The sequence below is a fragment of the Saimiri boliviensis genome, chromosome 13 (assembly GCF_048565385.1).
Source record: "Saimiri boliviensis isolate mSaiBol1 chromosome 13, mSaiBol1.pri, whole genome shotgun sequence".
NCBI lineage: Eukaryota > Metazoa > Chordata > Mammalia > Primates > Cebidae > Saimiri > Saimiri boliviensis.
In genome coordinates this window covers 32685817-32710302 of record NC_133461.1, presented here as the reverse complement: position 1 = coordinate 32710302, position 24486 = coordinate 32685817, and the positions used below count along the sequence as shown (strand labels likewise).

General features: G+C 41.8%; 1 protein-coding gene across 2 annotated transcripts in view; it reads right to left on the bottom strand.

Moving 5' to 3' along the window:
- Positions 1 to 1110: 1110 nt before the first annotated feature.
- EPG5 (ectopic P-granules 5 autophagy tethering factor) overlaps positions 1111 to 24486 on the bottom strand; it is a 122111-nt gene continuing 98735 nt past the window's right edge. For both annotated transcript variants that reach the window (XM_003924695.4, XM_074383525.1), the window contains exons 36-44: positions 22812 to 22987; positions 20120 to 20305; positions 19370 to 19579; positions 18147 to 18291; positions 13978 to 14220; positions 12130 to 12346; positions 11109 to 11324; positions 8710 to 8824; positions 1111 to 5825 (exon numbers count right to left, since the gene is read on the bottom strand). In XM_003924695.4, the coding sequence (XP_003924744.2) occupies positions 5643 to 5825; positions 8710 to 8824; positions 11109 to 11324; positions 12130 to 12346; positions 13978 to 14220; positions 18147 to 18291; positions 19370 to 19579; positions 20120 to 20305; positions 22812 to 22987 (1691 nt within the window). In that variant the 3' untranslated portion in view covers positions 1111 to 5642. The remainder of the gene's footprint in view (positions 5826 to 8709; positions 8825 to 11108; positions 11325 to 12129; positions 12347 to 13977; positions 14221 to 18146; positions 18292 to 19369; positions 19580 to 20119; positions 20306 to 22811; positions 22988 to 24486) is intronic.

Below are 24486 nucleotides of genomic sequence, written 5' to 3'. Positions count from 1 at the left end.
GACCTCAAAGGCCACCAGAGCTGAATATTCGCCGGGAGGGTCCCTATGGGGACACTCACCTCTGAACCTCCAGCAGAGGCAGCTGAGTCTGGTTGTGATCTCAGGGTGAGGAAGAGCAGGTGGGGGAAGGGGAAGGATTGGGGGGAGGAAAAAGTAGAGGAAGTAGAGGGAGAGGCCTTAAGAAATACTGATTAAGGAGGAAGTGGCAGAGAGCAGGTCAACTAGAGAAGGCTGAGGGATTCCAAGGTAAATCTGATCTAAGACACAAATTTAGACCACATTAAAATATGGTGTCCAAGTCAGAGACCAACTGAGTCCATTCTCACCAATGGACCAGGAATATGGGTCTGTTTCCTAAAAAAGTTTACGCTAGCAAAGAAAGAGCAAGAGGGAAAAGGGCTGTCTTCAGAAGAAGAGCATTTTCGGAGAAAGATCGTTCCTTTCAGAGTGTCCCCACTGGTCTGGAGGCAGTTGACTGCAGCACAAGAAGGAAGTCAGACAACCTGCCTTTAGGCCACTTTCCAACCCTTAAATCCTGTGGTTTCACCTGGTTTAAAAAGCTGCCAAGTTTAGAGAAGGATGAAGGAGCCATAACCCACTCCCAGAAAGGCCTGTCCCTAAGGAATCCCCAATTGGTGTTATTCTCAAATGGAATGTGCAGACCCTTCTCCACACCTTGGCCCATTCAAAGTGTATCTTACAAATCGGAGTGAAAAATAATACCAAGGAGAACTCCCTGGCCATCCTATCACTGAAGGTGGATTTCCCTAGCAGACCAGGACCAAGCTGAGGTTACACTGCCAGAAGTACCCCCACTCCCACCTCCTTTGTGCAACTCTTATGGCCCTGCTCTTACCAAGCATAAGGCCATGTTGTAGACCTTCCTGACCTCGCTGGGATGACCAGGTGGCCTCCTAACCCTGCCAGTTCTTAAATTCTCAAGTTAAAACTTGTATTTGAAATTAGAGGCCTCACCCATAGTGGTGAAAGGTCACAGAATAAATATTCTATCCATTTCAAATTTTCTCACATAAAATTTTTCTTATTGTGATTTATGGATGAAAAAACTGTCAACCAACTTGCAGGAAACAATGAGACAGGCCCACCATGTGTAAATTAAACTTGAATCTAGTTTATTTGCAGAATTTTACTTAACCAATTGAAATCATTTCTTCCTGTTTCTCACCATGATATAAAAACTCACCCTTTCTACAAGTATGAAAAATGCTGAACAATGAATAAGTAGCAAATATTGCACATTTAAAGTTCAAAATAAAGTTGTGGTTTTTAAAGGTCACACTAGATATGTGGGAAGAAAAAGAGTTGAACGTAAGAAGTATGTGTCTCCACATAAGTGATTTTAAACTACTGAAAGAAAAATAAATTCTAACTCTCAGTGCTCAGTGAGAGAAATTACATCTGTACATTAAAAAATAAAAAGTTATAATCAACAATATTCCTTAGCAATTTCATTATCCCAAAAGAGGATCAGTAGTATAATTATTTTTTTCAAGTTATTTTAATCAGGAATCAGGAACCTACCAGAGTGAAGGAAACCTCAAATACAGCTACTCCTGGACACTGATGCCCAAGGCATGCTGTGGAAGCTGGATCAGAATGAAGTGGGCGTTAGTAAGTCTAGAACTTCACCCAGCATGACCCAGACACAAATGGAAGACGGCAGAAGGAGACACTTTTTTATTTTAAGAAACACACTTATTTCCCAAAATTATATCCTCCATTTTGCTTAATAAGACAAAGTTAACTGATCAGAAAAATGATCAGCTAGTATCTCAAAACTAGCTGTGCAGTTGGCCCAAAATGAAGAGCAGGCGACAGTAGAGGATTAAGGGCAAAGTGCCTTGTTGTTAGGCTTGTCATGAAGATGGAGGATGAGATCAGTCTTGGGGAACAGCTGATGTTAAGCTCAGGTCTGCAGTCTGAACTTCGCACTAGCTTATTGTGCCCACCACAAGGCACAGTTACTGAAAGCTGATCCTGCCCAAGCATCTAGGAGAGAGAATTACACCGCTTGGACCACACTGGCACGACTTTAACCTCAGGGCTGGGGCCAGAATGAGGTAAGGGAGGCACCACGGGTGTAAATGCAAGGAAGCACTCTCTTGGCACCTGCAGGAAAGCACCGACTTCAACGTGTGCCCCGGTGCCTCATTTGTCTCACCCTAGCCTTGGCCTTGCTAATCCTGGGCATACCCCTCTTAGGATAACATAGACTAATTGGGACACTTTCTCCAGTTAGACATGATGGTGGAAAAGGGCTTACAAAAGACACTGGGGGATTTAGCCTGGAGAGGACTAAAAGGTGGGGCACGGGGCGGGGGGAGGCGGTGGGATTGAAGTGGTGTCACACATGGGATGAAAACTGAAAATGTCTCAAATTCTGCCTCAAGGAGGGGCAAGAGAGCAGCCCCAGCCTGAACTGCTCTAGGCAGAACCACGACCAATAGGCAATGTGACCAGGAAACATCTCAGTTCAATAGAAAGTAGAACTACAGAACCCGCCAATGGCAGCCTGGGCCTGCCCATCACAGGCTGGACCACCAGGCACTGGACAGGGGAGAAGGAGAGGCAGGAAGATCCCTCCGAGAGGGGCATTAGATGAACTTGAATGACGCTTCTGACTTTAAAAGTCTATGATTCCAGGACATTTGCTTCCTGCTCCAGAAGAAAGAATTTCAGGAATAAAAACTCAGTTAAGAAGTATGTATCACCTTCATTTGAAAGGAACAAGGACGTGAACACTCTTGGCTTGTAGGACACGGACATGCTGTTTTTGATGATGAATTGGGAGGAACAAGAAGGCCGTCGCTTGGTTGAAAGGACATCAGGCTGGTTTATGGGTTTTCATTTTCAGGACTAGGCTTCCCCCAACCTCAAAGAAGTGAGAGACTCAGGTACACAACCCCAGTGGGGCAGAGGCATGCGATGACTGAACCAACAAACGGGTGGTGAGTCTAAGAAACAAGTCATGCCTTGGAGCTGAGGACTCAAGTGTGCAGGAGCTTTGGAAACATGTACAGGTGGGTCCCGGCTCCACTGCTACTGTCATGCTGTGTAGACAGCTGTGTAGACTCATCGGGCAGGACCTCCCTCCATGTCTGGTATGTTCCAGCATCCTGCCCTTCACTTGTTCTATTAATAGGTGGTGGGACAACATGATTCAGAGATGCAGTCTGCCTCTGCAACCCACCTGTGCACTGCAGGATGGGGAGTGATGGACAGCCAGAGAGACGCTTTCCATGGTGACCAGAAGGCTGCCTCCTCCTGCTCCCAGGAAGCTGTTAGACATCCTTATCAGGTCCCAATGCCACTGTTGGCCATCCTAAGGTCAAGTCTGAAGCCTGCAGCAGTTCACCCTCCATGCTGCTCAGTCCATGAGGCCTTGGTCTTGCTTGATTCCAATACTGATGTGCAGTACCCATCACTGATTCCGAAACCACGGCCCCATGCTCTATGGAGGACAACAATTTTTTCAAGCAAAGGTTCATTACTCCTGCAAGACAATGGGCAGTCTGGTCTCTCTGCTGCCCTTCTTTCCCAGGAGGCTACAGCACCATGGCCATGTCTGAACTATCTCAGTGTCTTTATAACACGTTTCTAGCCCAGAGTTTCCCATAGAAACCTATGAGTTTTGAGTCAACCTTCCAAGGTTAAGCAAGAAGGAGTTAAAGAGGAAGTGCTTTTAATGACCATCTCTGGTGATGAATAAAGTTCAATGCAAATAAATTAGATGACATCAGGCATAAAAACCTACATAAACTTTAACAGCTGAAACATTTTACAAGATAATATGATATCCCTATAATTTAGTTCTCACCAGTTGCAACCAAAAATTGATTTATTTTTTATAATTTTTACAGACCAAAAACATTATACAGATCATAATTTTCTTTAAAATGTACATACTGTCACTCAAAAATTTCACATTCTAGGATATCAATAATTATATCTTCCTCAAAGGAAACACAAAATATTTCCAAATAAAAATCATTGTTGCCAGATCAGACTATTAAACTGTCCACAGCTTCTCAAATTTTTATATACACAGAACAAGATGACTGATTTTGAAAACGGAGAGAAGTAAAAATAAGAAAAGTTGAGACAGTCCCTCTAGGATGGACTAGAAGCCTGTAAAACTCAAGAGACAGAAGAGGGATGTTCTTTACCAGAGCTGCAAAGCATGGGTGTGAGGCAGAATAGTCCTGTCCAACTAAAGAAATTTGAAATAAAGAAAAGCTCCTCCCAACTTCCCAATTTTGGGGGAAGCACTCCAAAGGGTATCTGAGAAGAGATTAGCACTCTGTTAACTCCATCACTAGACCCCTATAAAAGTTCTTCGTAGCTGTTTAGATAATTTTAGGTAAATATTCTTGAGCTACAAACTACCCATACACAAAGACACATTAAGCCAGCTGTGCGGGCAAAATCCATCTAGAGCTGACAGAATGAGGAACGTGATGACAGAAGTCAAACTGCTCATTCCCGGGAGAAATAACATGAGCAAGAAGATGGCCACGGAACAAGGCAAAGTTACACCCAGGCTTTGGTAATGAATGAACTGTCAACAACAGAAGGCACATGGCTATTGGAAAAAAGCCAAATTTCAGTAGAGTTCCTGACCTGACCCAGTTTCCACAGACAAGTGTTTCAGCAGGTCCACTGGCTTCATCTGAGTTGAAAAAACAAGCAGGGAACAGAGAATCAATTCTTCACTCTCCCTCAGTCTCAGTCTCCTGACAGTAAGCCTTTCAGATACCAAATGTGGTGTCTATCAAATGGTGCAAACTTAGGTGTCAACAGGGGCAAGTGATGTGAACGAGGCAAGGGTCAGGGCCTGAGGGAATGCAGGGACTCTGGTGACTGGAGAGAGTCAGCCCTGTCTGCACTCCTAACCAAGCGTACCAAACAAAACATGGTCCTCCCAGACGGCCAGCTTGCCACACTGATTCAGACAGGCAGCTCCTTCTCCATGAGGACACATGGCTGGATGGAAATGGACTTGTCATCGTCTCTACTGCCCACTATAACCACGATCAAGTGGTCGTATTTTACACATGACCCACTTTAACTAACTCAGCATTTTTATCTCCCTTCTGAGAAAAACAATACTTTAAAGCTACTGTATTTCCCCACATTTGAGAAATAAAGAAATTTTTAAAACTGACTTGTTTACTTTGGAGGAACACAAATGGGGTTTAAAAGTAAGCGTACTATGTGACTTCCAAGTTGTCAGATCTGGAACATTTAAATAAAATGGAGACAGTAATGGAAACATACAAAGAACTCCATTTGGAGGTCTTATGAGATGACATTGGGCAGCCATGAGTGGCTCTGGACCCAAGTGGACCTTAGTAAGTTTCTCCTGTGGATAAACATAAAAACTTAAAAAGTCCCCAGAAGGTCTTAAGAGCTAAGAGAACACACACACACACACACACACACACACACACACACACACACACACAATTATCTAATATCTAATGCCTCCCAACTTGCATCTCAGTCAACTACACATTGGCCAAACTGAGTTCTGCAGTGAAATTGAGCAAAGTTACTTGTGCAACAGCAGAGTTAAATGTAAACATAAACAGCAATGGGGTTTTCCAAGAGCCTCAGTGTTACTATCGTATGTGGTCCAAATAATGCACTTCTGGATACAGACAGTTAACGAGAAGAGCCAAGAAGCTTTTCCCATCTTGAAGGCAATGGCCAGGATGCCTTACAAATTGAGTGGCTTGCAATATTTGATCCTGGTATTCAATGTACTGCTTACTTGTTGCCATGGATTCAAGAGCATTCAGAGCCTAAAAGACATGGAAGACGAGAGGGTTAACTCCATAGAGGCATGTAACATGACGGCCACAGGTGCAGCACACCCATTATTACTATGTACTTCAACTGTGAGCCCTGTGGAAAGGAAGCCTACAGAACTGAGGTTAGGAGTCTGAAAGGCAGACAGTGATTACCATACCCAGAACGAGGTCAGCAGCCCAAGCCTCTCTAGCATTTGCAGCATCCCACACCCAGCCTTCCCTCTTCCTGTTCTGTGCGAATTCCCAACCTTTCCTTACTGAGAGCCACTGCTGTGGCAGGCTGCTCTTGTTGCCAGCGCCTCACCTGCCACAGCCATTTCTAAAGCCTGCCTTGCCCTTGTTCTCCCCAGTCCCAGCTGTGGGGTCCTCCCCACCAGATTGCCTGCTCCTTCCATTTCTAGAGCCCTACCGGAAATCCCAGGCACCAGTCTCATCTCGCTAAGGTGAGATCTGTTCAGTCTGCTTCTGGGTATGTTCCTAGGTTATGAGATAATGTCACATGAAACTGTAACGGAAAGGAATTCTAGAGGAACCAGTTACTAACTGCTGCCAAGAGCAAGTGAGAAGGTTGTTAAATCAACCCACAAGCATAAAGGACAGATCAAATTCCTCCCGAATCCATCTGACAAATGACAGAAAATCAGGCAGAAAGTGTTCCCATGCCTCTCTTCAGAGGAAGGAAAGAAAAACACTCCTTGATTTCATAATTTTCATTATTCCTTTCTTCAGAGTAGTAGAAGAGAAGGGGAAGAGACTATATATGGAGAAAATCAACAGTGGCTCTTGAGGGTAGAGAATTTTTTTTTCCAACTTAATAAGCTCATCTACCCCCAGGATTCTGACTGTGTTCTCCTCCTCACTGGGGCATGTCCCCGACCAGGGAGTCCCCCACTCCCTGCTTGTTCCTTTTACAGAAACCACTGCACTAGAAAATATGTGTTAGAAGATGGAATGTGCTTGATTCAAAAACAATGAGATGATTTTTTTGAGGATAATAAACTGGAATTTTAGAAATTGACTACCAGGAGGGCTGTAGATGGAAGTCTCTGGGTTGAAAATAAACTGAAGGCATCTGGGCACCAAATTAAGAGCTATGTAAACAGAGTTTAATTTAAGAATAGCAATCAATTGGGATAGGCATTCCCATGAACCACAGTCTCTCTCTCTCCCTCTCCTTTCCTTCTTTGAATTTAGGCCCCCAAACAGTCTACTTTGACAGTTTACCTAAGAAAAATGATTTTCTAAAAAGATAACTTTCTTTAAATCTGAAAATCCTGATGACAAATATGTATGGGACACAGAAGGAGTCATCACCTTAAGTCTTAAGATATGCAGGCAAAGAGGTCAGCCTGGGCAGCCTGGGGCCCTCAACTAAAGCAAGAGACTGACCCTCCAGGTACTGGTGGCCACAGGAGACATAGCATTCTCAAATACACCCTGCATCTCACTGACTTCACAACCTGCCCTCAGGATATTAATCTGCCCACTGTGATGTTTCATGTAAGACACAGGGGATTCAAACAGCAGCTGCCTAGGCAGTGAATGACAACTAACAGGTATTTTATAAGCCTAGATACCTATGAAGAACCTGCTAATCGTTCTGTCTGATCCTTACTCTTAATAACCAAGATCTGACACTGCACATGGCTGGCTTAAACATGATAAAGCTGCCCCAGCAGAGGGGCTGGGGTGTTTAAGCTCTGACCACTTACAGAGACAGCCCTGCAGAGTGGGGAATGGGAGAGACTGGGAGCCAGACCAGCCAGTGTGAATTCCAGCCCCAACACTTAGGGTGTGTGGTTTGAGACAAATTACTTGGCCTTTCTGTATCTCTCTTTCCTCATGCAAAAAACTGGGATAATAACAGTTTCCAGCTGGGTGCAATAGCTCATGCCTATAATACCATCACTTTGGGAGGCTGAGGCGAAGAGATCGCCTGAAGCCAGGAGTTTGAGACCAAACTCAGCAACAAAGTGAGACCTGTCTCTTAAAAAAAAAAAAAAAAAAAAAATTAAATTAGCCAGTAGTGGCAGTGTGTGCCTGTAGTCCAAGCTACTTGGGAGGCTGAGGTGGGAGGATCGCTGAGCACAGGAGTTCAAGGCTGCAGTGAGATATGATCATACCACTGCACTCCTGCCTGGGCAACAGAATAAAACCCTGTCTTAAAAATAAAATAGTTTCCTTGCTATAGCATTGTTATGAGGATTAAATTAGTTAAAGCTTTAACTCACTCATATTGATTAAGTTAAAACTTATAACAATACTTGGCACATAGGAAGTACTCACAAATGCTGACCATCATTTTATACTGTGTACTCTGTACCTGACCAGCACGTCCATAGGTTATAGGAATGTGGCCTTCCATGTTTTTAGAAGAAGCTGTAATCTCTCATAGTTACCATTCTGTCCGTGTTAGGTTATTCTAGCAGCAGCCAACAATAGTCAACCTTCAGACTCACAAAGCAGGAACTACTTTCTCGGTTCTAAGCTAAAGTTCAGCTTATTTCCATCCGTCCCATCTGCAGTCACATCTTCTGTGCGAGATCCTAGCCCCCAGCTCCAGCCCCTGACCCAGCCCAAGCCTGGGGTAGATCAGTGCATATTCACACTGTCAGAACCAAATTTAATCCTAGACAGGCTTTCCTTTGACCTTACTTCTTCTGCAGTGACAGTAACAGTGATCTAGACAACTGCCTACAAAAATCTGGAGGGGGGCACATACAATCATTTTCTAATAAGTAGGGCACATGAAAGGGAATGCTGTGCTACCACCACAGACCATCATGTCATGATGTCCACAGGCTACAGCTGCCACCTCCCTGCCTCTAGCGAAGATGTACAAGCAAACTTCTAACCCGTCATTGTATATACTGACCTGCTGAGCTTTGGGGGTCAGATGTAATTCAGAGCCAGGCTTCAAACGGATTTGATCTTCCATAGGAACCTGAATTGAAAGGAAGGCAGCCATGCTTCGGGCAACCACTCGAAACCTTCAGCATTAGGGAGGGTCGGGAGAAGTAAATGATTAGTAAAGCAAGCATTTTGAAATAAACACCATATTTTCTAACACAAAACAAGATTAACACATTTCAAGATCTACTGTGTTGTTCACCTTCTCAGGAAAATCTGAAAAATGATCAAGAAGAAGTTATCCACTATCACCATCCAAACAATATATGTATAATTCAGATTCAAGAATGAAAGTGTTGGCCAAGATGGGAAATAACTGGAACCCCTGCACGTTGCTGGTGGGAATGTAAATGGTGCAGGCTCTAGGGAAAACAGTTTGGCAGTTCTTCAACAATTGAAGCATAGAGTTACCGTACGACCCAGCAACTCCACTCATGGGTATACACCAAAAACTAAAAACAGATGTTCTAACAAAACTGGTAAGCAAATGCTCATAGCAGCATTATCTGCAATAGCCAAAAGGTCCACCAATCCAAATGCCCAAATGTCTATCAGCTAATGAATGAATAAACAAAACGTGGAATACAATGGAATAGTATTCAGCCATAAAATCAAATGAAGTGCAGATACATGCTACAACATGAATGAACCTTGAAAACTTTATGTTAAGTGAAAAAAGTCAGACATAAGGGGCCACAAATTATATGATTCCATTTATATGAAATGTCCAAAACAGGATTTAATACATAAAGTCATAATGTCATTTAGTGGTTGCCAGAGAGTGGGGGTTGAAGGGAATGGAGATGACTACTTAATGGGTGTAGTGCTTCCTTCTGGATTGATGAAAATGTTCTGAAGCTAGATTGTGGTCATGGCTGCAGCAATATTGTGAGAGTTCTAAATGTCACTGAACTGTGCATATTAAAATGGTTACCGTGGAAAGTTTTAAGTTAAGTGTATCTTATCACAATTTTTTAAAAAAGAATAAAAGACACAGCCAAATTTAAGTAAAACAAAATCACAACAGTCCTGCTAAGTTCACCGCAAGCAAAGAAACATGATGTTAACTGGTTTGGAATGAGTGATTCCCAAAGTAACAACACCAAAATGGGCTGTTCCACAAGAATGCGACATCATCAAGTTTGCAAACTCTTTTCAACACTGACAGGAGCTTGAAAAGAAAACCATGATGTATTATGAGAGAAAATGGGAAGCTATTGGCAAATTCTTTCATGCCTTGGGATTTTTTGCAACAAAAATCCAGGCTTGTTTCTCATTACTTAACTTTCTTACCAAAAGACCTTTTTTTTTTGAGACAGAGAGAGAGTCCTGCTCTGTCACTCAGGCTGGAGTGCAGTGGTATGATCTCAGCTCACTGTAACCTCTGCCTCCCGGGTTCAAGCAATTCTCCTGTCTCAGCCTCCTGAGTAGCTGAGACTACAGGTGTGCACCACCATGCCTGACTAATTTCTGTATTTTTTGGTAGAGATGGGGTTTCACCATGTTGGCCAGGGTGGTCTCAAACTCTTGACCTCAAGTGATCTGCCTGCCTTGGCCTCCCAAAGTGCTGGGATTACAGGTGTGAGCCAGTACGCCTGGCCACCAGCAGATCTTAACCCAGCTTGACAACTTAACGTTCACCAAACTGAGTCCTTCACAGGTTTTAGATTTTTCTGAATGCATCAAGTGCCCAGCTGACTTGGCTTTTTTGTTTTTGTTTTTGAGATGGAGTCTCACTCCGTCACCCAGGCTGGAGTACAGTGGTATGATCTCAGCTCACTGTAACCTCTGCCTCCCAGGTTCAAGCAATTCTCCTGCCTCAGCTTCCTGAGTACCTGGGACTGACTACAGTCACATGCCACCACGTCTAGCTAATTTTTGTATTTTTTTTTTTAGTAGAGATGAGGTTTCACCATATTGGCCAGGATGGTCTCAATCTCTTGACCTCACAACCCACCCACCACGGCCTCCTAAAGTGCTGAGATTACAGGCGTGAGCCACTGCACCTGGCCTGACTTGGCTTTTAAACTAAGCTCACATACAATCTGTGACTGGCTCAAAACCAAAAAGAAACCAGTAGTGCAGTTAGGTACCAAAGTCAAAACACAACAGGAGATACTATTAAAAATAATGTTTGAACTTAAAATTTTTTTAAAAAGTAAGAAAAAATAAAAATGCTCTTTAGAATGTGAAGATGTAATCAGGCTCTGGTGTTTTTTTGTTTGTTTGTTTGTTTTTCCCATTAATCTTTCTGGAAAACCTAGATCCTAAGTCAAAAAACCTACTAAAGTATCACAACCTGTAAGTGGGTACAGATGTCTGAGGCCTATTTAGAAGAACAGTATTAGAAAGGTGCTTCCTTACCTGTTAGACAAGGGTGACTTTCGGCCCAACCCGATCGCCCCCAGGATCCCAGAGCTGAGCCTCTCCTCAGCCACGAGGCTCTGCCTGCTCTGAAGCATGAGCAGAATTCGAATGACAGATTCTGTTAGGATGGAGTCATTCTGCTCTGTCTGAATGAGGGACAGCTGCAGGACTTGGTGCCACCACAAAAACAGCTTTGCCTCTTCCTCCATGGAGCTAGGGGAGGCACCGGAAGAAAATAAAATTAGAAATGAATTTTTTCCACTCCCATTTAACTGCAAGTCCACATCAGAGTTTTAAGGATAGGAGACATTCAGGACTTCAAAAGCACAGACTAACGGCCAATGTTAATAAAGCAATGGGACTGTAACCACCACCAACTATGGATACTTACTCCACACCACTGTGATGGACCTTCTGTGCTTCTACTTAATCCTCATAACAGCCCTATCAGGTAGAGGTTACTATCTCAGCTTAAGCGGTAAGAAAACTGATACTTGTTGTTTCCAAATGCTAGTTTCAGGAACCAAAAAATCTGCTCAGAAAACTGGCCCATCGAATTAAGAATCCTTCCAGGCCGGGCGCAGTGACTCACACCTGTAATCCCAGCATTTTGGGAGGCTGAGGTGGGTGGATCATGAAGTCAAGAGTTCGACACCAGCCTGGCCAATATGGTGAAACCCCGTCTCTACTAAAAACACAAAAAATTAGCCAGGCGTGGTGGCACATGCCTGTAGTTTCAGCTACTCAGGAGGCTAAGACAGAAGAATTACCTGAACCCAGGAGGTGGAGGTTGCAGGGAGCTGAGATTGCGCCATTGCACTCCAGCCTGGGTGAAAGAGTAAGAGATCATCTCAAAAAAAAAAAAAAAGAATTATTTCCAAAACATATGTCACCGTACCTTAAAATCTAGTATTTTATGCACCATTTGGTTCTGTGTACTTAAATCTACACTTAAACTCTAAATTCCAAGTTAACCAGATACAGCAAATTTGATGTCACAGCCTGAGGGCCAACGTACCCTGGGTACACCTGTTCCAGCCACTTGCTTAAGATAAGCAGCACTTTCATTTCGTTCCTTAGAGTCTGTTCGCTGTTTAAACACTGAAGCAGGTAGACGTAAAGGGTCAAGTAACTGCCCAGGGCGAGGCACTCCTGCAGGAACTCTTCCATGGTGAGCTCGGGAACCTGAAGGGACACCAGAATGGGGCCCCATCCTGAATTCTGACTGAGAGAGCCTAGAACACGAAGGGGAGAGAGCCATCAAGATATAGGCAAGAATCTAATTACCTGACAACTCTAGCAAATATTTTCACTTTAAGCTTCATTTTTTTTTTTTTTTGACATAGCAATCTATGAGATAATAAGCTTCATGTCAAGACAACATTTCTTACAGTGACCCTGGAGGCTGCAAAAGTGAAACGTACCTCAGGGCTCAGACTGGGAAGCCCTCGGGCCAGATGCCTATCCTAGCACAGCCATGAGAAAGATTTAAGAAATCAGAATTCAGGGCTGCATAGGTAAAAATCAGCTTTCTGTCACATTATGATCCTTAAAACCACATATAGACCCTGCCTGTCCTGGTCAGTTAAGAGTTTTAACTTTAATACCCTTTTAAAGAACATATGAACACTTATGCTTTCCCACAGGAAACTGTTACCACTTAATCCATGAATAGTTTTAGTTATCAAAGCTTAGTTTAATTCACATATTGAAACTGTTTGGTTTTTAGTAACACTGATGAGTTTGGAATAGCAGTGTTATCCTAATGGTTCTCCACTCTTTGGGGGAGTGAGGATGGCACGGTGCCATGCACAGCACCTCCATTGGTGGGCATGTGATATTCATGGGTGGTCAGGACAGGGCAGATGGCAGGCTGTGGGCACTTCCTGGATCCTCGCTCCGATAGCCCTCTTTCTCACTGCTCCTTCTCTCCCATTGACTGCAGTGTGATTGATGTGTTTATCTGGATATTGGAGTTGAGAAGTGCTATTCTCAGCAATTCTGTTTTGTTTTTTGAGACAGAGCCTCACTCTGTTGCCCAGCTTGGAGTGTAGTGGCGCAATCTTGGCTCATTGCAACCTCCGCCTCCTGGGTTCAAGAGATTTTCCTGCCTCAGCCTCCCAAGTAGCTGGGACTACAGGCATGCATCACCATGCTTGGTTATTTTTTTTTTTGTATTTTTAGCAGAGACAGGGTTTCACCGTGTTAGTCACGCTGCTCTTAAACTCCTGACCTCAAAAAATCTGCCCTCCTCGGCCTCCCAAAGTGCCAGGATTACAGGTGTGAGCCACCACTCCTGGCCTATTCTCAGCAATTCTTAATCAGACTAAGCTGCTTCCAGAGTCTGAGAGTTTAGACGTAGAAAGTAGAAAAGATTTTTAAAAAGGAGTATGAATGAGCCCTTCATAATGCTTTAAAAAGGTTTGATAAGCAGCAATTTTAAAAACTTCTCTGAAAACTCTTTTTACCAAAAGTGACAAAAACAAGGAAAATTAACCTCCTGGATCATGATGATATAGATTCTGGTTTACAGCATTTGAGGACTATGACTTGGCCTGTGAACATAACACAGTTTGCATGTCATAATAGGTTGGTCTGACACTCCCAAACAAATGTGAAGTGAATTAGAGCTTTTTTCCCTTGAAACGTGATTGTACCAACAGACATGGCCACAGGTCCTCATGCTAACTACAGATCTTTATGAAAAATACATATATTCAGAAATGTCCCCAACATTTGCAGAGCAGAAAATTAGAATGACAAATCCCTCACTGGAAAGGGTCTGGAAAGATATCTCCTGATGACAATACTTTAATCTTTCTGGAAAAGACCAATACAATGGGAGCGTGAGATGACCTCCTCTTACTTTCTTTGAAGTAGGCAGTGATACAGGCTTCTGTAGTCTCAGCCATGTGGCGGACGGATGCCAGGCTCTGGCAGGCTGCTGTTAAAAGGGGCAGCACCACCAACCCATGCATTTTTTGGCCAATCCAGGTCCGGATACTGCCCCGAAGGAACTCTGCTGTTGGAATAGTCGCATTGTTCATCATCATCAGGACTTCCATAAAGAGACTGCTGAGGGCCATGTGGCGGGTCTGGCTGTCCATGTCTGAAAAGAACGTAGACACACTCAAGAATGGCTACCAGAAAGGTGATATCCATGCGATCAGGAGAATAACAGTGCTCCAATCTTAGCTGCTCTCCAGGCAGATTTTACAGTGCTGGTAGCTGACTGCAAGGGACCGGAAGAAAGGTTCTGGATGGCAATGAGCTTCTATGTACAGAATGCGGCACACAGTTTATAAAAGTAAGAGCAGGAACTACTGTGAGTTCCCTGGGTACAGCAGCATAGCACAGCAACACCTTAATAAATAGACAAATCTGAAGCTGGCGTGAAAGAGTAACTTACCAGAACATGCCTAGTCAGTCTCTATTTTCCATCCTTTGCTCTTGGAAAACCAAATATGTAGATCTCAGCAGTCATTCAGTAAACCAAGAAGCAATAGTACTCACTATCACTGCCACTGCTGTCAATATTCTAGGGTGATTTACACACATGAAAGCTTATTACTTAAAACTAAACATAAATATAAGGAAAAACCTTTGTAAAGGCTCCTAATAGTAGCTCTATTATTTCTTTGTTATTTAAATAAGGAAAGTAAACAGACTGATAATTTTTCAAAAAAAAAAATTGGAGGCAAAGAGGAATTCAAGAAAAAGAACAAATTTATTTTACAAGATAATTTCAAATAACAGAAGGTCACTGAGGTAGATTCCTTCTTTCACATTCGGAAACAGAAAATATAGTTGACTAAGAGTTAACTAGAATAATTTTTGCCAACTCTTTCTAGCTTTCCTTAAGTTCAGTACATTTTTTTTTAAGCAGTAGAACTGTAGTTTTCACACAACAAGGATTCAGTATTTATGACAATAGGAATGGTAAAAAGTTGAGAGAGATCTTATTCATCGCATCTATCAAAACAAATTCATCTACTTATGCAGGGTTAAATAAACCTTCACTTAATCTTCCTGGGTGACCTACTTATTATCAAGCCAGGACTTAAAAAACAAGTTTGAGAGAGATAGTGACAGTTTATCTGTCTCAAACTTGGGCAGAAATACACAGTTAGAGATCATTTGGCTCTTATAAAGTTTTCTGCCTTACAGTTCTATTTATCTGATATTAATATGCTATGCCAGCTTTGTATTTTAATATTTGTCTGATATTATCACCTTGTGGAAAGCTTTCTATATCCTTATGCTTTTGATGTATTTCTTATAAATAGCTTAAAGCTAGATGTTGTTGGTTATTAATCTACTTTAACAATCTTTGTCTTTTAACTTGAGCATTAGTCTCTTTACCAACACATTTGAATTTTGTCACCTTATTTTGGTTATTTCTCTCACTTTCTCCAGGCTTCCTCTCTTGCCTTCTTTGGACTGAACATATTTTGGACATTCCTTTTGATCTCCCTCGACTAACTTGGAAATTGTCCATTTTAATTTTTATTCTTTTGGTTAAGTTCTTGAAATTTTTAATAATCATACTTTATCAAGGTATCAAGTTAATCTCTTGACCCACTAAACAGTAGAACTTGAGAACATTTTTAACTCAACCTCCTACTGAGCATGCTTTAGTATTTCCTTTAGTGACATCTACTGGGACAAACTCTCTCAGTGCTCAATGAAATTATGGTTCTTTACCTCATCTTTGTCATTAAAGGGTGGTTTCTTAGTTTGCAATTCTAGGTTATGAGTCATTTTCTCATAGCATATTGAAGCTGTTATTCTACTGCCTTACAGATTCTGTTACTTGATACTGAGAAGTCAGCCATCAGTCTAAACGCTGCTCCTTGGTAGGCAATCTGCCTTCCCTTCCTGGATGTAAAGGGTTTTTTTATTTTTTATTTTTTTATTTTTATTTTTGAGACGCAGTTTCACTCTTGTTATCCAGGCTGGAGTGCAATGGTGCAATCTCGGCTCACTGCAACCTCCACCTGCCTGGGTTCAGGCAATTCTCCTGCCTCAGCCTCCTGAGTAGCTGGGATTACAGGCACGCGCCACCATGCCCAGCTAATTTTTTGTGTTTTTAGTACAGACGGGGTTTCACCACGTTGACCAGGATGGTCTTGATCTGTTGACCTCGTGATCCACCCGCCTCGGCCTCCCAAAGTGCTGGGATTTACAGGCGTGAGCCATCGCGCCTGGCCATTTTTGATTTTTTAACTTTGCCACGAGTGCTTCTGCAGCTTAACCACAGTGTACACAAGTTTGAATTCTTTTCTCTGTATCTTGTTTGGGATTTGCTGGGTTTACTGAATTTGAGGATTGTTGTCTTCATCAGCCCTGAAAATTTTCACCCATGCTACCTCTTCAGATATTGCTTCTCCCCAATTAAGTATCTCCCCTGCTTCTGGAATTCTACTTGGATAACAGGATGTATATTAACCCTTCTCGGCCTACTCTCTGTGCCCTTTAACCTCACTTTCACAGTCTTTTTGATTGTTTTAGAGATGGGGTCTCACTATGTTGCCCAGGCTGGAGTGCAGTGGCTATTCATACACAATCATTGGACACTGTGGCCTTGAACTCCTGGCCTTAAGCAATTCTCCTGCCTCAGTCTCCCAACTAGTCCCATGTACCACCATGCTCGGCTTACTTTACATTCCTTCTCTGTCCCCCTGTGCTGCAATTTGAGTATTTTCTTCAGATTTATTTTCCAGTTTACCAATTTTTCTTCAGATGGGTTTAATCTATCTTTGAACTTATCCGTTATCTTCATATTTTTCATTTCTAAAATAAATAAATCTCTCAAATCTGCATATTTCTACAATCCCTTACTTCTTACTGATTTCTTCAATCCTCTCTTATTTCGGCATATAATAAAAATACCTTTTTGGCTTACTATACTAATTATTCCACTATCTTTCATCGTTTCATATCTGACACTACTGTTGTTTTCTATTACTCTGCTCATGGTTCCTTGTTTCCTTGTGTGTTTTGTGACTTTTTTTTACTGTGAGTTTCTTGGAACTTTGAGGCTTGAGTTAAAGACGGGTTTCTCCAAACAGGATCTATGGTTACTTTTTGCCAAATGCTGGTTGGCAGTGCCAACTGAGAGGTGGTTGTTATTATTGCTGACTTATATATATATATTTTATTGCATTTTAGGTTTTGCAGACTTTAACAATCTAGGTAGTCCGAATTCTTGCTTCAAAACCACCATGAGGATCAGCTTGTTATCAATTCTTAAAATAGGTATCGCTTTTCCTGCCACATAAACATTTAACTTAACAACAAGGCGAAAACAGATAACTGTCTTCGCCTTCCTCTCACAGGAGCTGGTTTACTTCTAGCTCACCTTTACAGTGAAAATGTCACCCTATGGATTATGCACAGGATTTCCTTTTAGACTCCCATCTTAGGCAGGCCCTGGGCTTTACTGCCTTCCCCTAATATCCAAACATATTCAGCAAAATTCTTCAGGGTGACAGCTGCCTCAGTACTCCACCTACAGTTATAGGTTTCTCCTTTCACTTAGGTCCTGGCCTCTGAGATTTCCTTACCTTTTTGCCACTCCACTGATACATTTAATTTCCAGTTTCTTAAAAGCATTTCATCCAGCACCCACTTGTCTTCAGCAGGAGAGGCAGTCAGCATGTCTAGTCCAGCGAACTGCCGGGAGCACAAGTTCTCCATAAACAGGTTCTTGACAACTCTACAGGTGATTCTGAAGTGCCCTCCCAGTTAAAGGCCAAAATCCCTAGAAATATGGCTGACTGGAAGGTGTCTGAATCTCCTAATCATTAGATCCCATCAACTAACTTAACACAGTCTCGCCCAACACACACCAGCATCTGCCAGTGTCAATCCCTCCCCACCACTGAGTCCTTGGTGTCCAAACACCTGTCTGACCATTGCTTCTCTAGAAAGAGGAGTGCCAGTGTCCTGAACGTCCTCCTGATCTCTCAGTGCCTCACACACAGCAGGAATGCACTGACTGAATGAATACAGGATTTCTGAATGCTCACTTACCAGGTGGGTTAAAGACAATGATATCATCTAAGAGCTTAGACATTTCTTGTTCTAGGACTGCTAAGGTGATTTTTCCATTTTGTTCCAGAGTGCTGAGGAACTGAACCATCTGATGAGTAAAAGCTTGGCATTTTGGAACTGCATCCTGACAGAAAAAAAACAAAAACAAACAAAAAAAATCATCATTCGAACAAATCCAAGCAAGGAGTGTTACCTGCATATTTCCTGGGAGCGTGGCACTGCACTGAATGCTTGGGTAGGGAGTAGAGGGGACAGAACAAGAAGCCCCAGGAAGAGTTAGTCCCACATGGCCCAAGGGCCCTGTCTCTAGTAAAAGGCAAATCTATGGTAACACATTGGCCAGAGCCCATGTTTTCCCAAATTCTGGCAGAATACTCTTCCTTTTTTACTATAAGAATAATAACATTAACCAAACACTAACTACTTGCCTGAAACTTTTCCAAAAAATTTTATGTTCATTATCTAATTTAATCCTCACAACACCACTTTGAGGCAAGGTAATCTTTTTTTTTTTTTTTTTTTTTTTTTTTTTTCCGAGATGGAGTCTTGCTTTGTCACCCCAGGCTGTATTGCAGTGGTGTGGTGTGATCCTGGCTCACTGCAACCTCCACCTCCCGGGTTCAAGCAATTTTCCCACCTCGGCCTCCCAAGTAGCTGAGACTACAGGCACCTGCCATCATGCCTGTCTAATTTTTGTATTTTGAGTAGAAATGGGGTTTCACCACGTTGGTCAGGCTGGTCTCAAACTCCTGACCTCAGTTGATCCGCCAACCTCGGCCTTCTAAAGTGCTGGGATTACAGGCATGAGCCACCATGCCCAGCCTTTGCAAAGTACTATTTCTAATCAGATGAGACAATTGAAAGACTTGCCCGTCAGACCTCAAGCTCATACTACCACCCAGCCTCCCTCCCTGCGATTCTGCTGCCAATGACATTCAGATCATGAAACCAGTAGCTTACTGGCAGCTGTCAATCCTTTTGACCTTTCATCAACATGTGACACTGCTAGTAAGCAAAGGCTCACCCAAAGGAAGAACTCAACCCAAAAGATCTACAAGACCAAAATATGAGTATACAATAATACACATCCTGTGACTTCCTCTGCTGAGCAGTTCCGAGGTTCAACACCGTCCTTTGGAGCACTTACGCTACTCCCAATCTCCAAGAACAGTCCCTACCTTCTAAACTACCACTCAACTTACGAGATGCTTCTGGCTGTCAGTAGGAATGGAAAGGCCTGCAGACACTTTTAGGAGCTTCATGATTAATTCAGCAAAAGATTCCTTTGCCAGGATGATGGATGGTGGGTAATGGCTGCTGAAATAACCTAGCACACTCTGGTACGACACAATATCCACAAGATGCCATGAAAGTGAGCTTGTCTGTCCAAGGAGACTAAGTAAAGGTGAATCCTAAAAATAAAACACATATTCCTTTAGTTCCAGAGCCCCAGTTTTTCCAGAAATGTGTGTCGCTAATTAGTCTGTGGAATGACGACTAAGATGGCCTACAATAAGCACAGAACAGTTAGGATGTCAAGTAAGTATCTACTCAAGTTAGGTGGACTAGTGAGAGCAATAACCAGAGTCTTGGCAAAAACACATTCATATTAAGATTTATTAAGTATTTGGAACCAAAGTTCTTTTCTTTCAAAAGAACTCTGTTCTGGTGGGACATGCCCAAATGGACTTCAAGAAGCATACAAGAGATTGTACGAGATGTAAAATAAAGTTGATTAATATATTCTAACTCAGGTGGTTCTTTGCATAATTTAGAATCAGATAATGAGCTATCCAAGAAAATCAGGCATCTGGTTAAAGGTACATCTCAGATGCCAACCATCTGTTCATACTGACAGGGGCACTGGAAAAACAACGGAAAAACTACAACCTAGTAGAAAGCAAAGATCTAAGCAGCCTCGCCAGGATTTGCCATACACTTTCCAAACTTACTGTTTGGTCTACCAGTTGAACTTCCTTTGCCAATAAAATCATCATAAAAAGGAGGCAGACAATCATCCTGCGGGTTTCTGGGTGGGGACTGGGATTCCAGGCATCAGAGAGCACACTAACCCAATTAACTTCACAGAGCACAGACCCCAAAAATAAGAAACAGCTCTTGGGGCTTCCTCGTTCCACCTAAAAGGAAAAGAATTAAAATCAATGTGTTGCCTTGTACTGTCTATGTACCTGGAAAATGTTATGTAAATTGTTTCATAATTACGTTTTTAAAAAACACTTTTTCCCCAGATTATACCACTTATAATCCCATGTCCTAGAGATTTAGACTTGATATTTGTAATATCTTTCCTTCTGAAGTATATGTGTATATATTTTAGTTTGTCTGTTTGGATTTCATCATTTATTCCAATCATTGTTATCAAGAGAGAAATGACCTTTCCTAACCCCAACCTGGGTGGAGAATCACTGCCACAGTAAGTCACTGGAGCTGTAGGGAGTGTATGCAAATCCTCAGGTGTCCCAGGAAAGGGCAAAGCTGAAGTTACTAGTCAGTAGTTCCCAAACTTAAGTGTGTATCAGAACCAAGTGGAAGATGTATTGAAAGAGATTGCTGGGCCTACCCCTAGAGCTTTTAATTTTGCAGGTATGGTTGGAGAGCAGCGATGTGTAAGTCCCCAGGTAATACTGATGCTGCTGTCCCAACAACCACACTACTTTAAGATGCACTATACTAGCATACGTTACTTATATTGCCTTTGTAATGTAACTTTCTATTATAACAATGTCTCCATATTATTAGTCTTCATAATTTTTCATGACTGTATAATACTTAAATTCCATTTAAAATATATTAGAGAATGAGGAATAGATGTACTATAAAGTACATAAGAAACCTCAAAGATCTTTTACAAGCTATTTCAATACTTCTAATTTGTTTAAAATAAAACATGGGCCGGGCGCGGTGGCTCAAGCCTGTAATCCCAGCACTTTGGGAGGCCGAGGCGGATGGATCACGAGGTCGAGAGATCGAGACCATCCTGGTCAACAAAGTGAAACCCCGTCTCTACTAAAAATACAAAAAATTAGCTGGGCATGGTGGTGTGTGCCTGTAATCCCAGCTACTCAGGAGGCTGAGGCAGGAGAATTGCTTGAACCCAGGAGGCGGAGGTTGCGGTGAGCCAAGATCACGCCATTGCACTCCAGCCTGGGTAACAAGAGAGAAACTCCGTCTCAAAAAAAAAATAAAATAAAATAAAATAAAATAAAATAAAACATGGCTACTCATGAATTTTTCCTTTCAAAATGAAGATTAAAAGCTCTATTCTATTTATAAAAGCATGATCAATGGAATTTGGTGATGATTCATTTCTTCCCATTACTGTTATTATATCATGAAAACTACTAATTCTCTTCCTCTTAGAAAATGATTCTTCATTGTCCTTTACAGTCTGTTCTCTATCCTCACACCTCAACCTCACCAGAAAAAATATGGTTTATTATGTCGACAAGCCACAAAGAATTAAAGAGCCCCAGCTGCTGAGGAGGTCAGGGTCATCTACCATTAGAATAAAACTCCTAGAGATAGAGTCAACAGCATCCCTTAACAGACCGTGCTACTATTTAATCTGTCTTACAGTTAAGGTCATCCTTTTACTTAGTTAAAACTCCATCTTACAGTTCTTTAAACCACCTTTCTCTAATATGTTCATAACAGTGACAAATACTTACTTAATGCCTGTGTCATATACTAAATCTAGCTATAAAATCATTCTTAAGCCTTGGATTTCTCTAGAACAACTGCCCTCAGCTTTCCTTGTGTTTCAGCTACCGAGGAGTGGCTGACAAGAGCAGCACAGATGGGGTTCCATTAAGGGCACTAAAAAAGTTGAGTATATTCTGCTAACTGTCGTAAATAACTACAGATCTGCATCAATGCACTTAAGGTGTCTTGATAATCAATTTGACAGTAAGAGTAAACACAAAGTAACTCATGAGACTATGAACAAATGAACTGAAACCACCATAAAAACCTAAGACGAGAGTATAATTTTTTAAAAAATAGAAAAACAGTAACAGCCCCAAATACCTGACTAGCATGTAAGTTACACCACACTGTTTTCTGGCTTTTGTAACCATTACTTCTACTGCAAAGACTCGCATGCACTGACTGGCACTTTTTTCCGGTCATTTCAGGTCTGTACACGATTATGATGCATCATCAGTTGTCACAATGCATTTTATCTCCTATAATCGAATTATTCACTTGCATAACTGCTAAAAGAAACTAATAGCTTCAGTACCAATTTACATTTTGCTTTACTAGAACTTTTCACAATAAGCAGTTGTTGACACAAACTGTAATGACACAAATCCATAAACAACAACCAAGATTAAGTGTGATGGAGGCATTAAACTATGTACTCACTCAACATTACAAAGTCTAGGGGATGACTGACATATTATAGAGAAGATCTTTCTCTGGGTTTTAAAAATGGTCCTGTAGATGTTTTAACACAATGAAATGACTTCTGTGAGACACTGTTTTCCACAAGCACCACTGAGGCAACACAGAATGTATTCACAGTCCACTCACACTGCAACTATGCCTAACAACCACAGTGACCAGGCTGCTCTCTAGAAGCCAGATCTCTCTAGGTTGTGATCCAGGGATTGAAGGGCTTACTTTGAAGAAGGCCTCCATGAGCATCTGGTCAGGGTGCAGGTCCTTCCACGGCAGTTTCTGGTATGCACTATGGAAAGCGTACAGGATGAACTCTGGCATTTTGGGTGCTGTACATGTTTCACAATAGTGCATTAAGTGTAACCAAAGGGCTCCTTCATCACCTGGCAACAGCTTATCTAGAATTAAAAAAAAATAATAGAGCTGAAGATCTTTGGTTTACCTTAAAAAAAAAAAAAGACAAAATGCAAATTTGAACTAAAGGTCTAAAATCTAAGGTTCTCATTACTGACCCAATTTCAAAGAATTTTTGTGTGGGGAGAGTGGTTAAGGGGACTGATGGTGGATTCGTAATAAAGAACGGTAATTTAATTACTTGGGTAACAGGAATGAGCAGATGGTGGGTGGGAAAAATCAGCTTTTCTTTAAAGTTTCTAAATATAGGACTTTTTAACTGAAATACTTTCCTATAGCCTGTTACCCTCAGTATCTACTCAGTCTTACACATTTAGTGCGTCACTCATTTGACACTCAGAAGAAATCCAACATTCCTCAAAAGTAAATGCTCCTTTTTTTTTTTTTTTTTTTTTTCAAAGAAGACATACAAATGGCCAACAGGTGCATGAAGAAATGCTCAGCATCACTGATCATTAGGAAAATGCAAACTAAAACCACAACGAGATATCACTGCACAGCTGTTAGGAGAGCTGTTATCAAGGAGAGGAAAGGTAACAAGTGTTAGAGAGCATCTGGAGAGAAGGAAATCTGAAACATTGTTGGTGAGAGTGTAAATTACTACAACCATTATTGAAAAAGGCATGGAGGTTCCTCAAAAAACTAAAAATAGACTACCATATGATCCAGTAATCTCACTTCCAGATATATTTCAAAAAGAAAGGAAGTCAATATGTTGACGGGATAGCTGCATTCCCATGTTCATTGTAGCATTATTCACAACACCCAAGATAGGGAGACAACCTAAGCATCTTCGACAGATGAATGGATTCTTCTAAATGTGGTGGATAAACACAATGGAATACCAGTCTGCCATAGAAGAGGAGGAAATTCTGTCATCTGCAACAACATGAATGAGTCTGGAGGACACCATGCTAAGTGAAGAAAACCAGGAACAGAAAGACAAACGCCACATGATCTTATGCATACGTGGAATCTTAACAGAGTTGAACTCATCGAAGTAGGAAGTGGAATGATGGTTACCAGAGGCTGCGGGGTGTCAGGGGAAGAGTGGGGAAATGAGGGGTTGCTGATCAAAAGGGTACAAAGTTTCACAGAGCAGCAGTAGGTTTCAGCATCTATTGTACAGCAGGGTGACTACCATCCATAACAATGCATTACATATTTCAAAATAAGAAGAGAACAGACTTCAAATATCTCACCATAAACAATGATAGGTAAGCAAGGTGATGGATATCTTAATTAGCTTGATTTAATCACATCACATTGTACTCCACCAATGCATATAATTATGATTTGTCAAAGATAACAATAATAATATTTTTTTAATTTTAAAAAGCGTGGAGCCGGGCGCGGTGGCTCACGCCTATAATCCCAGCACTTTGGGAGGCTGAGGCGGCTGGATCATGAGGTCAAGAGATTGAGACCATCCTGGTCAACATGGTGAAACCCCGCCTCTACCAAAAATACAAAAAATTAGCTG